This window comes from Prionailurus bengalensis, chromosome B4 (genome assembly GCF_016509475.1).
Source record: "Prionailurus bengalensis isolate Pbe53 chromosome B4, Fcat_Pben_1.1_paternal_pri, whole genome shotgun sequence".
Taxonomy (NCBI): Eukaryota; Metazoa; Chordata; class Mammalia; order Carnivora; family Felidae; genus Prionailurus; species Prionailurus bengalensis.
The window spans coordinates 54,904,920-54,921,040 of record NC_057358.1 but is presented as its reverse complement, the minus strand read 5'-3'; the positions used below and the strand labels follow the sequence as shown (position 1 = coordinate 54,921,040).

At 38.0% G+C, this 16,121-nt stretch overlaps 1 protein-coding gene across 1 annotated transcript in view; it reads left to right on the top strand.

Moving 5' to 3' along the window:
* The first annotated feature begins 94 nt into the window (after positions 1-94).
* The window catches only part of RECQL (RecQ like helicase), a 57,614-nt gene continuing 41,587 nt past the window's right edge, over positions 95-16,121 (top strand). The window contains exons 1-2 of the mRNA XM_043563170.1: positions 95-228; positions 6,982-7,029. Coding sequence (XP_043419105.1) covers positions 7,014-7,029 — 16 coding nt within the window. The 5' untranslated portion in view covers positions 95-228; positions 6,982-7,013. The remainder of the gene's footprint in view (positions 229-6,981; positions 7,030-16,121) is intronic.

Below are 16,121 nucleotides of genomic sequence, written 5' to 3'. Positions count from 1 at the left end.
AATCCGCTCCCAATATAGACCAATCATCCTTAGTCTTGTTCGGTGACGCACATGGTGGCCACACCCCTTCACCAATTAGAGAAGAGTGTTACTTGCAATTGGTTGAGGAGACCTAACCGGAAGGGCGGATGCTCCCAGCTAGAGAAAAAGGAAAGCTTGGTGGCGGGAAGTTTTCATTGGAGAGTGGCTGAAAGCAGCACCTAGTGGTCCTGAGCCGGGTGCTTTGAGGTAGGAGACCGAGGAAGGAGGTGGGGTGGGGTAGGGGTGGAGTGTGGAGGGGTGGGGATCTGGGGGTAACTCTGCTTTGAATGGGCTAACCTTTCTTTTTCCTTCCTGAGGGCGAGGCCGGTCTATCGCGGATCACTTCCTTTCACCAATATATTGGCAGGAGAGAAACCGGCGTTAATCGTCTCCCATCTCTAATGGCGTTTGGGCCTTTAGGGGCACCTTGAACTTTCTGCTCCTCTCTTTTTATCTCTAGCCTTTCCCATGCAGGAAGCTTGGTTACCAAAGTCTGTTTATTGGCAACCACCATTTATTGGTGAACAGCGCGGTGGACGCATAGGCCCAGTGGAGGGTATTATTAAATTAATGTTGTCTTTAAAAGAAATTTTTTTTAACATTTATTTATTTTTGAGACAGAGAGACAGAGCATGAACAGGGGAGGGGCAGAGAGAGAGGGAGACACAGAATCTGAAACAGGCTCCAGGCTCTGAGCTGTCAGCACAGAGCCCAACGCGGGGCTCGAACTCACGGACGTGAGATCATGACCTGAGCCGAAGTCAGGCTTAACCGACTGAGCTACCCAGGTGCCCCAAATTAATGTTGTCTTTAAAAAGCAGGTGCTGGGGAGCCTGGTGAATTAGCCTGTGGTACCGTAGTGACGGTTACTCCAGTATCAGTGACTGGCTGTGACCCCGTGAAATATTTGCTGTGGGTGCTGTTAAAAGTTAAGAAATAGCGGAGTAAAACCAATGAATCACTGAAGTAGTAATTAAAGTTTGTGGTGCACCCACCAAAGAGACAGCTAGGGAACCAGGAGCACTCAAGCCAAAAAGGGAATGAGGCTCTTGGGTATATTGTTATAAAGCGGCTTATGTAATAAGAAGTCAGTGACTTTATTCCTCGCAGTGATTCGAATATTAACATTTTCTTAAGTGGTAGGGAATTGGTCAGTGGTTATCTCATATCAGCCTCGGGAAACATTTCAAGTTTTGTTTATGATTTCTGGAGGCATAAAAAGGAAATTACCTAGGTCAAGTTAGTCTTACAACAACGTAAGGTCAATTGAGCTTTGTTTGACTAAACTGGTTTTGTCCGTTTGAGGAATTTTCAAGGCTCTTCTCCGTTTGTTTTTGATTTTAACATTTTCCCCCTTTTGGTTCTCTCAGCAGGATGAGAGTATGATCAACCAGTATAGTGTTATTTTCAGGTTCTACCACTGAAGTACTCAGGCTGAAGAATCACATTTTTGCTGTTGTCATTAGTTGGATTATTAGGCTAAGGGCCACGTGGTCACCATCTTCATCATTTATGTGGTTATTGTTGATTTCATACAGTTGTCTGATCCTGATGGCTACCATTTGGTCTGTGAGTGGCTGCTGACAGGCATTTAAAACCTTGGAGAGTATGCAGCGCATTAGAGGTGATTTAAGGAGAACAATAGCCAAAGATTGAAAATTTCCCAGAGCAGATTCCCAGGTGCCAAGATTTAACCAAGTAAATAAATCAAATGGATTTCAATTTTTAAAAGGTATTTACATAAGCATAATATGATATATTAACAGTCACATCTTTGTAATGACTCAGGACTGGATGAAGGTGAAGATGTTTAAGTGGCTGTGTTGCAGGAGAACTTCCACCTAAATTAGGCCTCTATGGTGTGAGCAATCAAGTAATTTAAAGAGAGGCATTTCTGTGGAAGCAAAAGAAAAATAAAAGCTAATATTTTAAGAAGATTATAAATTCAGTGTCTGAGTTTGGGGAGAAACCAGTTGAGAAAATTTCTAGATGTTGGGTTCAAATTATCTTTAGATGGATGAAGGCAAGAGTAACAATCTGACAGATTTTCCTTGTTTGCAGTTTGAATGTCACTGGTGATCTTGCTGAGTGACCACATAGCAACAGGCACGTTGTCCTCCTCACATGACCTGCTTTGGTGGTTTCTCTGAAGTTTACATCAGGTTGTCCAGCTTTAGTTTGCATGGCTTTGAGAAAAGGGCAGTTTTATTTTCATAGTGATTCCAAGTTACAAGAATGGGAGGAAATTGGAAATGTTAGTTTGGAGAGTTCTAGCCAGATATTGGAGGAAACTAGAATTCAGGATCCAGTTCAGTTTATAAGTAGAAAATAAATCCTTAAGGAAAATTAATAGCATTAGATGTATTACCAGGACATAATCATAATTTTTCTGTCATCATCCCATTTCTATTAGGGTAACTACAGTTAGGCTAATTTGTTTGCAAATTGAGTCTAGTTTCAATAAATTTGGCCTATTTACATAAGTGCAGGAAAAATAGTGACTGACCATATAGGCTCTTTTAAATCTGTTTTGCTGGAACTTTTTCATAAAGAATCTTAGATTGAACTTTTCAGGGCTCTTCAGGCTAAGCAGCCAAGCTAAGGACTTGTCTAATTGTGTCCTATTATAAGGAGATCCAGATCGAGCTTAAGTAAATACATATATTGTCATGAAAAATAAGACTACTTAATAAAAGGTTTTAAATTCTGGTGGGATCAGGTAGAAAGAAAAAGATAAATGTTTCAACCTTTGCTTACAAAAGTAGTTTTTACTGAATCACTGTAAGCTATAGATAGCTTAAAAGAGAGGAGAAAATGGAGCTTTTTAAATCTGGAAAGCAGGACATTGAAGAACCAGCAATATTTTTATATGAAATCATAAAAAATTATAATCATCTTCATTAGTTCATTCAGTCTCCTGTAATTCTTGTTTTGCTTCACCTTAGGGTTAATAACTTTATGAATCAGTTTTTCATTAGATTTTTAGAAATTCTTATCCAGTTCAGTGTTATGATCTTAAAGTTAACAGAAACCTGAACTTCTTAGTCTTTTCCATGAATCTCTTTGCAGATGAAGCACTATCGTAGGAACAGTTTTGCAAAAACAAACTTAAATCCAGTTCAATTTTAGCTAGACCACACAAAAAATTCCTTTCTCAAGATCCCTTCTACACTTCATATCCATCCAGTTTTTGTTACGTCTTTTTTTTTTTTTTTTTCTCATTCTGGAATAATCATTTTACTTTTGGACAAAATTACTTCTTTTATTCCTTTACCAAAACAACATACCCATGTTCTTCATATCTTTCCTTGTCCAAAAACATGTTCTATTTTCTTTAATTTTCATACACTGTTGTTTTCTTTTAATCTTACTCTTTCTAGTAGTTTTAATTACATATATTAATTAGATTTCTTAACTCTTATCTTTAATTCCTAGTAAAAAACAAGAATTAAGCAATTGTGGACTGGCAACTTTATACATACACAATTATAAAAACCTTTTAGAGATCTATGTTTTTTATAATATAGTTTTTAATGTGGCAAAGGATATAGTTATTAATAGACCCAAGTATCTATTGTCTGTCTGTAAAAATTAAAAAGCCAAAAGTTGGGGTTGTTCTAATGAATCCTAGGCTACTAACGTCTGAGTGACTCTTTTGAGACTGTCTGAGCAAGTGAGGCTCGGTAAAACAATGTTGGCAGGTGCCAATAGAAAGCAATTTGTCATAAATAAAAGGGGAGTTGCCAAAGCTTGAATTTATTGGAAGAGTTCTCCTAGAAGATGAAGAACTAGATTTAGGTTATCTTGTAGCAGATGATACAAATGGAACTAGAAATTAAACATAAATAAGAGCCTTGCATAGTAGTGCAAGGGAGATGCACAATGAAAACCATTCACTCTGAGGTAGATTTGAGACACTGTAGTAGTACTGAGGGACTGCCATGATGGGAACCAATTCAGAGAGCAGACTTTAAGCAACCTTTAAATGGCATTTCCAAAACACTGATTTGCTCAGGTCAGTTTTAGTTGGCACTCAGAGTTGATGAAAAGTATATTGAATGATATAGTTATACTTTCTTTTTAACTTTCTGTAGTTCTTATTAGCTTCAGGGAAAAATTATTACTTGAGGTTGTATGTCCTTAGTAATTTTCTTATATCGGCTAATTACTCATTTTAACAAAAAGAGCAGTTACCAAGCTCCAAACTGTAGCAGGTAGAAATATCATTGGTTTGTTTATTACTGTCATAGGTATGGTTACTTTCTGTTTTTAGCAAGTGACAGTTTTTTGTTTTGTTTTTTTGTTTTCATTTCTGGTAGTGATGTATAGTTTTATTTCAATAAAAGTTTAAAGTTAGTTTCCTTAAATAAAGTATTAGTAATACTGCAATACTGTACAAAAAAAAAAAGAAAAGCTTAAAAAAGATAAACTTATGTTTTGCATTTAATGATTCAGTATATTATCTCATTTGCAAATGATTCAGATACTCAACAAATATTCATGATTTAGTTTAATTTGTTATAAACTTTTTATTTACATTTATTTAAATTATTTATTTTTACCAATTTTTCTTGGATTAGACATTAAACAGCTAACCATCACACTATTTTTCTTATCAACAAATTTTGAAGTCATGCTTGCTTTTGTTTTAATGTTTTTGTTTTATTTTTGAGAGAGCAAAAATGGGGGAGGGGCAAGGAGAAGGGAACAGAGAATCTGAAGCAGGCTCTGAGCTGACAGCAGCGAGCCTGATATGGGGCTCAAACTCATGAAACGCTAGATTATTACCTGATCTGAAGTCGGGTACTCAATCAACCAAGCCACCCAGACACCCAGACATGCTTGCTTTTTTTAAGTCAACAAACTTAAACTAGGTTTTACATATCAAATGTTGTATCAGGTCATGTGAACTTGAAAAACATTTTGGTTTGTTTTTATATGTCTGAGGGTTTCAGGAGTACTTAATTTATAAGTGCTTATTTTTCTTTAAGCCAATTAAATAGAGCTCCTTACATATTCTGGCAATAGCATCTGGAATTAGAAAAATATTACCCATCTATAACATGCATACATAGACATACATAAACATACAGACAGAGGCAAACAGATCTTGTAGCTTTTGTTTAAAAAAGTTTAGCCATGAGCTGATAGCCATAATATTGCAAAATTCACCAGTTTAGAAAAGAACAGTTGGATATAAATTGTCTTTCTAGGAAGTTGAGGTTACCTGCTCAGATAGCAAAGTTGTTGTTTTTTCCCCCTAGTAACTTTTTTTTTGTTTGCATGATGCAAAGATCTTTTAGAGCTATTTTTGCAGTCATTGTGTCTTTTAGAAGTTTCTGCTTATCAGAGAATGCATTCTATTGTCTCTGAGAGATTTGAAATCCTCTCTTGTCAAAGGCACAGCTTAAGACACACTTCTCTAAGTTAAAGTTGCCCTCCAGTGGCCGCTACAATTCTAGAAGTTCACCCATTTTTCCAAAAAGGCACAAAATCCTGGTCCATAGACCAACCAGGTAGAATACATCTTTACCTTTAGATTCCCTAAGAGTTCTTAGATATGAGGGGCCCTGCTTTCTAAAAGCTGTTCTAAAACACAGGGAACCATGTGTTTCCCTGCCCTCCTCTCTTTGGAGTAGAATAGGAAGATTTACCTAGAAGCTTCAACAAACAAAATACAGGCATGCAAATTAAAGTCAGCTCAAGATGGAGAGAACAGAGCTCAGATATAAGAGAGACTTGACTTCAAACTCTAGGGTCAGTGAGAAAGTGAATTAAGTGGGCTCTGTGGGTTCCATCACCATAGGGGCCTCAGAGTTAAGGAGGAAGGGAGGTTGGGGGGGGTGTCTTCTTTGGATCCCATTAAAAAAATTTTTTTTTTAATGTTTATTTTTGAGAGAGAGAGATAGAGGGCAAGTTGGGGAGGGGCAGAGAGAGAGAGGGAGACATCAGACTGGAACAGGCTCCAGGCTCTGGGTTGTCAGCACAGAGCCTGACGTGGGGCTTGAACTCGGCAACAGCAAGATCATGACTTGAGCCGAAGTCAGGCACTCAACCAACTGAGCCACGCAGGCACCCCTTTTGGATCCCATTTTTACACCACAGACTGTCAAAAGTTTAGAATTACCAGAGGTAAAACCAATGAATTATTGAAGTAGTAATCAGTAAAAGTTTATTGTGCACACACCAGAAAGACAGACTGCAAACCAAGAGCATTCAAACCAAAACATGGAAGGAAGCTCAGAGGTATATTGTTAGAAAGTGGTTTATATAGTGAGAAATTCCTGCTCTCAAGCCTCCTCTCCTTCTACTTGTTCATCTGTATGTAGTCTTAAGTTTTAGTCATTCATAGGTATTTCAAGTTCTTTAATTACATACCATGTGTTTCCCCCACTTCTGATATTTTCATGTTTTTTCCTGAAATCTAGTCCCTCCGTGGAATACCAGTTCCTCTTTTAAGATTGAACCTAAATTGTAACTGTAAAGCAGGTATTCCATAAAATGTTGAATGATTAATTTGAGTGTTTATGTGGGTGGATTTTACCTAATCTGGGATGTTTGAATCTGTTATTTATAAGATAGGTTTTACCATCCCAATTTTACAGATAAGGAAAGAGGTGAAGAGGAACAGGTTGTTTAACTTTGCTAAGATCATACAGTAATTTATTGCTAAAACTGTTTAGCCTCAAAGCTTTCTTTTTTGCTAATCGCTTTGTATGTGGTGTTTAAGTGTCATTGATGTTATACTTGTTTATGTGATTTTGGACACTTCTCTGAAATCTAGAGAATTCGCTATAAAAATTAGTGTGGGAATAACCATGTAGTCCTTATTTTAAAAGTCACTATAATATATAATTTACTTTCTGACATTTTTCATGCTTAGTAGTGATAAATTATTGGGTAGGCATTATCAATACTATGGTTTAAAAAAATTTGCTGTGATTTTTCTTTCACTTTTAGAAAGAAGTTTGGATCTCCAATTCAATTTTAGGATGGCAGCCATTTCAGGTTAGTGGAAATGATTACATTTTATAGTATATTCTGTTTTGTTTCTAACTGCATGCTCTTTGAAAAAAATTGTTTTTCTCTGTACTTTCAATTTTGCTGTGAACCTTAAACTGCTCTGAGAGGAAAGTCTTAATAAAAATAAAGAATAATAAATTATGTTTGTTTTAAAAATTCTGATTTTTATGTTTTGTGGTTTTTTTTAAATTGTAAAACATACCAAAATGTACCATTTTAACTAATTTTAAGTATACAATTCAATGGGAGCAATTCACATTATTGTGTAACCATCACCAATATCCATCTCCAGAACTTTTTCATCATTCCAAACTGAAATTCTGTACCCATCATACAATAATGCCCTCTTACTCCCTTTCCCCCAATTGCTGGTAACACTACTCGTACTCTGTATGAATTTGACTACTCTAGGTACCTAAGATAACTGGACTCATGCAATATTTGTCCTTTTGTGTCTGGCTTGTTTTCTTTAGTATAATGTTTTTGAGCTTCATCCATTTTATATGTATCTTTTTAAGGTTGAATAACATTGCATTGTATGTATATACCACCTTTTGTTTATCAGTTTGTCTGTCAGTGGACATCTGGGTTGTTTTACCTTATGGCAATTGTGAATAATGCTGCTATGAACGTTTAAATACAAATGGGCTTGAGTCTCTTTTTTCAGTTCTTTTAGGTATATATACTTAGAGGTGGAGCTGCTGAATCACATGCTCTTTCTTCTATTTAAGTTTTCAGGAACTGCTGTATTTTTCTCTATACTCACTGTTCCATTTTACATTCCCAGCAGTAGTACAGAAGGGTTCCAAGGAATGTTGTTTTTTGATAGAATTATGGGAACCTAAGAAATCACAAAGTAGAATATATCAATCACTCCAAATCCCACTACTCAAATTAATACTGTAATGTGTGGATGCATTATTTTTCAACAGATTTTTAGTTTGCAAAGAGTTTTTATTATTTTTTTAATGCAGTATAATTAACATATAATGTTATGTTAGTTTCAGGAGCACAACATATTCCTCAGTTCTATCCATTAATCAGTGCTTACCATGATAAATGTAGTTACTATTTGTCACCATAAAATATTGTTGTAATATTATTGACTATACTACCTATGCTGTACTTTTCATTTCTGTGACTTATTTTATAATTGGAAGTTGGTACCTCTTAATCCCTTCCACCAATTTCATTATTTTCTCTACCTACTTCCCCTTTGCCAACCACCAGTTTGTTCTCTGTATGAGGTTTTTTTTTTTTTTAAACATTCCACATGTAAATGAAATCATATGGTATTTGTCTTTCTCTGACTTATTTAGCCTAATACCTCTTAGGTCCATCCATCTTATTTCAAATAACAAGCTCTCATTCTTTTCTATGGCTGAGTAATATTCCATTGCATGCGCATATATATATATATATATATATATATATATACACACACACACACCCCACATCTTTATCTATTTGTCTATCAATGGATGCTTGGTTTGCTTCCATATCCTGGCTATTGTAAATAATGCTGCAGTGAACATAGAGATGTGTATATCTTTTTGAATTAGTATTTTCATTTTCTTTGGATAAATACCCAGAAGGAGAATTGCTAGATTATATGGTATTTCTACTTTTAATGTTTTTTGGAACCTCCATACTGTTTTTACATATGCATGAAAGTTCTTTTTTCTCCACATCCTTATCAATACTTGCTACTTCTTGTGTTTTTGATAGTAGCCATTTGGACTGGTGTGAGGTGATATTCTATTGTGGTTTTGATTTGCGTTTCCCTAATGATTAGTGATGTTGAACATCTTTTCATCTGTCTGTCATCTCTGTCTTCAGAAAAATGTCTATTCAGGTATTCTGCCAAATTTTAATTGGATTGTTTGGGTTTTTCTGGTGTTGAGTTGTGTAAGTTCTTTATGTATTTTGGATGTTAATCCCTTATTAGATATCATTTGCACATATCTTCTGTCATTCACTATGTTGCCATTTTGTTGATGGTTGTGCAAAAGCATTTTATTTTGATGTAGTCTCAATAGTTTATATTTGCATTTGTTTTCCTTGCTTGAGCCTACTTAGATAATGTTGCTAAGGGCAGTGTCTAAAAAATTTCTGCCTGTGCTTTCTTTTGGGAGTTTTATGGTAAGGTCTCACATTTAGGTCTTTAATCCATTTTCAGTTTGTTTTTGTGTATTGTGTAAGAAAATGGTCCAGTTTCATTCTTTTGCATGTAGCCACCCAGTTTTCTCAACACCATGTATTGAAAACACTGTCTTTTCCCCATTGTATATTCTTCCCTTCATTGCCATAGATTAATTGACCACATAAGCGTAGATTTATTTTTGGGCTCTCTTGTCTGTTCTATAATCTGTGTGTCTGTTTTTGTGACAATAGCATACTGTTTTGATTACTATATTTGTGTAGTATATCTTGAAATCTGGGATTGTCCAGCTTTGTTATTTCTTCTGAAGATTGCTTTGGCTATTTGGGGTCTTTTGTGGTTCCATAGTTTTGGAATTATTTGTTCTAGTTCTGTGAAAAATATATTGGAATTTTGGTTGAAATTGCATTGCATCTGTAGGTTGCTTCAGGTATTATGAACATTTTAACAATGTTAATTCTTCCAGTCTATGAGGGGAGAATATCTTTCTATTTATTTGTGTTTTCTTCAGTTTCTCTTAGCAGTGTCCTCTAGTTTTCAGTGTATAGGTCTTTGATCTTTATGGTTAAGTGTATTTCTGAGTATTTTATTCTTTTTGGTGCAGTTGTAAATTTCTCTTTCTTCTACTTCATTATTAGAGTATAGAAATGCAACAGATTTCTATATATTAATTTTGTATCTTGCAACTTCACTGAGTTTGTCAGTTCTAGTAGTGTTTTAGTGGTGTCTTTAGTGTTTTCTAATAGGGTCATGTCACCAACAAATAGTAACAGTTTTATTTACTCCTTACCAATCCAAATGCCTTTTGTCTAGTTTTTTAAATTGTCTGATTGCTTCTACTACAAAGCTGTAATCATCAAGACAGCATGGTATTGGCACAAAAACAGACACATAGACCAATGGAATAGAATAGAAACCCTAGAACTAGACCCACAAACATATGGCCAACTAATCTTTGACAAAGCAGGAAAGAACATCCAATGGAAAAAAGACAATCTCTTTAACAAATGGTGCTGGGAGAACTGGACAGCAACATGCAGAAGGCTGAAACTAGACCACTTTCTCACACCATTCACAAAAATAAACTCAAAATGGATAAAGGACCTGAATGTGAGACAGGAAACCATCAAAACCTTAGAGGAGAAAGCAGGAAAAGACCTCTCTGACCTCAGCCGTAGCAATCTCTTACTCGACACATCCCCAAAGGCAAGGGAATTAAAAGCAAAAATGAATTACTGGGACCTTATGAAGATAAAAAGCTTCTGCACAGCAAGGAAACAACCAACAAAACTAAAAGGCAACCAACGGAATGGGAAAAGAGATTTGCAAATGACATATCAGACAAAGGGCTAGTATCCAAAATCTATAAAGAGCTCACCAAACTCCACACCCGAAAAACAAATAACCCAGTGAAGAAATGGGCAGAAAACATGAATAGACACTTCTCTAAAGAAGACATCCGGATGGCCAACAGGCACATGAAAAGATGCTTAACGTCGCTCCTTATCAGAGAAATACAAATCAAAACCACACTCAGATATCACCTCACGCCAGTCAGAGTGGCCAAAATGAACAAATCAGGAGACTATAGATGCTGGAGAGGATGTGGAGAAACGGGAACCCTCTTGCACCATTGGTGGGAATGCAAATTGGTGCAGCCACTCTGGAAAACAATGTGGAGGTTCCTCAGAAAATTAAAAATAGACCTACCCTATGACCCAGCAATAGCACTGCTAGGAATTTACCCAAGGGATACAGGAGTACTGATGCATAGGGGCACTTGTACCCCAATGTTATAGCAGCGCTCTCAACAATAGCCAAATTATGGAAAGAGCCTAAATGTCCATCAACTGATGAATGGATAAAGAAATTGTGGTTTATATACACAATGGAGTACTACGTGGCAATGAGAAAAAATGAAATATGGCCTTTTGTAGCAACGTGGATGGAACTGGAGAGTGTGATGCTAAGTGAAATAAGCCATACAGAGAAAGACAGATACCATATGGTTTCACTCTTAGGTGGATCCTGAGAAACTTAACAGAAACCCATGGGGAAGGGGAAGGAAAAAAAAAAGAGGTTAGAGTGGGAGAGAGTCAAAGCATAAGAGACTGTTAAAAACTGAGAACAAACAGGGTTGATGGGAGGTGGGAGGGAGGGGAGGGTGGGTGATGGGTATTGACGAGGGCACCTTTTGGGATGAGCACTGGGTGTTGTATGGAAACCAATTTGACAATAAATTTCATATATTGAAAAAAAAATAAAATAAAATGTACCAGGTTAGGAAAAAAAAATTGATTGCTGTTTCTAGGACTTTCAGTACTATGTTGAATGAAAGTGTTGAGAGTGAACAACATCTTGCCTTTTCTGATATTAGAGGAAGAGCTCTCAGTTTTTCACCATTGGAGTATGTTAGATGTGGGTTTGTCTTATATGGCCTTTATTATGTTGATGTATATTCCCTCTAAACTCAACTTTGTTGAGAGTTTTTATCATGAATGGATGTTGAATTTTGTCAAATGCTTTTTCTGCATCTGTTGAGATGAGAAACTCATATGAATTGTATCCTTCATTTTGTTAATGTGGTATATCACGTTGATTGATTTGTGAATATTGAATTATTCTTTCATCCCCAGTATAAGTCCCACTTGATTGAGATGAATGATCCTTTTAAAGTATTGTTGAATGTGCTTTGCTAATATTTTATTCAGGACTTTTGCGTCTATGTTTATTAGCAATATTGGTCTCTGGTTTTCTTTTTTTTTGTAGTATCTTTGTGTGGCTTTGGCATGAAGATAATGCCAGTCTTGTAGAATGTATTTGGAAGTTTTGCTTCCTCATTTTTCCAATAGTTTGAGGAGAATAGGTATTACTGTTCTTTAAATGCTTGGTAGAATTCACCTGTGAATCTATCTGGTCTTGGACTTTCCTTTGTTGGTAGTTCTTTGATTACTGATTTAATTGTGTTGCCTGTAATTGGTCAGTTTCTATTTCTTCCTGATCAGCTTTGGAAGGTGGTAAGTGTCTAGGAATTTATCCATTTCTTCTAGTTGGTCTTATTTGCTAGTATATAATTTTTCATTGTTGCCTATTATGTAATCTTTTGTATTTCTGTGGTGTCAGTTATGTATTTTGCATTTCTGATTTTATTTGGTTTTCAGTTTCTCTTTTTGTTTAATATTTATTTATTTATTTATTAATGTTTATTTATTTTTGAGGGAGAGAGACAGTGTGAGCAGGGAAGGGGCAGAGAGAGAGAGGGAGACACAATCCATAGTAGGCTCTGGGCTCTAAGCTGTTTCCCTCGCATATAACTTTTGCTTCTTTCTTGCTACTTTTAAAACTCTCTCTTAATCTTGAATGTTTGCCGTTTTAATTATTATATGACTTGATATGGCCCTCCTTGGCTTCATCTTGTTATGGGCTCTCAGTGCTTCCTGAACCTAGATGTCTGTTTCCTTCTGCAGGTTAGAGAAATTGTCAGCTATTAATTCTTGAAAGAAGTTTTCTGCCCCTTTTTCTTTCTCTTCTGCTTTTGAGACCACTAAATGTTATTATGCTTGAGGTTATTGCAGAGGTCCCTTAACCTATCCTGTGATGTGTTGATTCCTTCTACTATATTTTTTAATTTCAGTTATTCTATTCTTCACTTCTGATTGGTTCCTTTTTATATTTTGTATCTCTTTGTTGAAGTTTTCACTGAATTCATCCACTCTTCTTTCCAGTCCGGTGAGCATCTTTATGACCATTACTTTGAATTCTTCATTAGTTAGATTTGCCATATCCATCTTTCAGTCCTTTTTCTGAGGTTTTTGTCTTCTTGTGTTGGGAACATATGCTCCTGAGTCATGTTTTTTGACCTTCTGTATTTGTTTCAGCTACTTCTCCTAAACTTGAAGGAATGGTTTTGTGTATGTATAGTTGTCTTCTGTGCAGACTGTGTGTGCCTGGTGACTTTTGCTGGCTGGCTGAGGCTTTGACTGGTGTGGGCCAGGGTTTCTGGGGCACTCTGTACTGATGTTGCTTTGGTGGGATGGCCAGAACTGAAGTGGGCATTGGCTGAGGCAGTCCCAGGCCTCTCTGTACAGATGGTGCCCTGGCAGGAGAGCTGTAGCTGAAGTGGGTGCAAGCCAGGGTGTCCCAGGGTTTTTAGCATAAGGGGCACCTGAATGGTGTGGCTGGAGCTGAAGTGGACATGAGTTGGTTGTGGTGGGGCTGCTGGAACAGAGGCAAGGTTTGGGAAGGAGGGGAGTCCCAGGGCACTCCATGTAGGGGGTGCCTTGACAGAGTGGCTGTAGCCAAGGTGTGTGCAAGCCAGTGGCTCCTGTGGCACACTGTGCAAGTGGCGCTCTTGCAGGGTGGCTGGAGTGGAAGAGAGTATGAGCCAGGAGGTCCTGGAGTGCTGTTCACTGTGGTGTCCTAGCATGTCATCTGGAGCCAGTATGGTACAGATTTGGATTGTTCCAGGGTGCTTTGGGCCTATGTCACTTTGGCAAGATGGCCATAGCTGTGGTGAATGCTGACCAAGGGTTTCCTGGCATTCATTGTACCGTGGCTGCCCTGGTAGGTCGGCTTGGGATGGTGTGGGCTAGGGGACCAGGACTCACTGAGGCAATAGGCCAGTTAAGGTGCCTAGACCATGCTCCCATCCATGTAATCAAGGTGGAAAGTAATGTATACTCTCCACTCAACCAGCCTCTTCAATCCAGAGAGATTTCCAGCAGCTTCCCTGCCATTTGGTGGAGTTCTAGGGATGGATCCTTTATATTTCAGTTGTTCTGTTAAACTGTGGCTTTTTTTCTGTGTCCTAGGGGGTTCAGGGCTAGTATGACCAGGGCTCGCAGAGGCAGCAGGCCAGCTATGGCTTCTGGAACCCGCTCCCATCTGTGCTGTCAAGGTGGACTGGGAACGTTAACCATGGCACTTGCCAGCGCCTCAGATCTGGAGAGAGTTCTAGGAGCTGCCCCACCATTTGGTAGTGGCCTAAGGCTGATTCCTTTATATTCTAATTTCCCTTCCAAACTGTGGCTGTTTTTCTGTGTCCCAGGGCAGATGAACCTGCTCCCGGCCCTTCAATAGTATCCTTTCCCACTGTAGTTTGCAGCATAGGGGCTGGGAGTTTTCTTTGTTACAGTGTATGTCTCTTGCTGTTTTTCATGTGCTCTATTGTTGTGCAGAAGCTGTTCAGTCTGCTCGCAGTTCTTCAGAAGGAATTGCTCTGTTAATAGGTGTAGATTTGTTGTGTCTGTGGAGGAGATGAGTTCAGGGTCTTCTATGTTGCCATCTTGGATCGGAAGTTCTCTGTCAGTTAGGGTTTGATCAGAGAAGCAGAGGCACTATGCATGATACAAGGGATTTACTGGAGGGATTTAACCTTATCTGATTGTGTGAAGTGGTCAAGCTCTTCCCTGGTGTTTGTCACCTGTGTGTCTGGCACTGAAGTCCACGCCAACGGTCAGGAAGAGAAGGTGATGTACAGTGGGGGTGCAGAGGCAAACTGCAACCTGTGAATCATGAATCGTGTTTCTTAGCAGAACCTGTATTAGTCTCAGTGCCTCACAGTCTCCAGTGTGGATGATTCAGGAGTGGGTGTACATGCACATGGACTGGCATACTGCTTGGCTGAGGGTTCAGAGAAGCTGAAGGAGAACCAACAGCATCTGGGGGAGCTACAGACTCTGCTCTTTCCCCAAGGATATCTAGCAGCAGCCAGAGTTGTGGGCTTGGTGCTGCCCTGTGCCAGTGAGGTCATCAATCCTGGCCTTAATTAACCTTTTCACATATGGAAAACAAGGGCACTCTTTCACTTCTACCTTCCATATATCTGGCTGCTCAAGGAAACAACTGTCCCTTGTACAACCAAAGATAAACTCTTCTTCTCCCCCCAAAAGGGCACAGGTTCTTGTTATTCATCTTTGGATGATGCTCATTCCTCTTGCTAAATCACATCCTTCTTGGTAATCCTCTAACTTAATTCCTGAGATGTGAAGTCAGCTACTATTAGCACATTTTATTTAGATGTTAGGAAAATAGGAAAAGGGACCTAGATACATACATACATACTACCACCAACAACAAAAAGGAAGAGATGCTTATAGTTATTACAGTCCTGTTTCTCAGCTGGTCATGTGGTCATTAGATGTTATTTTATAACTATGTTCTTCACTTTCGTATTCCTTCTTTGCTGTCAACAACACCTCACCTGGTCACAAATCCTTGCCTGGTGTGTGGACTTGCCTTAGCAGTTTGCTTGGATTTAGCTTTTGTAGTTTTGCATTAACTTTAATCACAGAACGTGGGAATACCAAAAGGTTCCCTAGAGGTTTTCCTACATTTCACACATACTCTTCCTTATTTCAGTAGTGTTGTAGCAATCCAATTTCCCTTGAATAGTCAGAATCAGTCACCCAAGCCAGTACAGTAACCTCCATCTTTTCCTGTTGATTTACTGGCATGAGGAGCTCAAAGTGGTCAAGAGGCAGTCTACTTCCATTTATTTTTATTTTTTGTTTTTTAATTTAAATTTTAGTTTTAGTGAACATACGGCGCAATATTGGTTTCTGGAGTAGAATTCAGTAATTCATCACATATAATACCCAGTGTTCATCACAACAAGTGCTCTTAATACCCATCACCCATTTAGCCCACCCCCTGCCCACTTCCCTCCATCAACCCTTTTTGTTCTCTATCGTTAAGATTCTCTTATGGGGGTGCCTGGGTGGCTCAGTGAGGTAAGCATCTGACTTTGGCTCAAGTCATGATCTCATGGTTCGTGAGTTTGAGCTCCACACTGGTCTCCTTGCTGACAGCTCAGAGCCTGGAGCCTGCTTTGGATTCTGTGTCTCCCTCTCTCTGCCACTCCCCTGCTCACACTCTGTTTCTCTCTTTCAAAAATAAACATTAAAAAAAAGTCTCT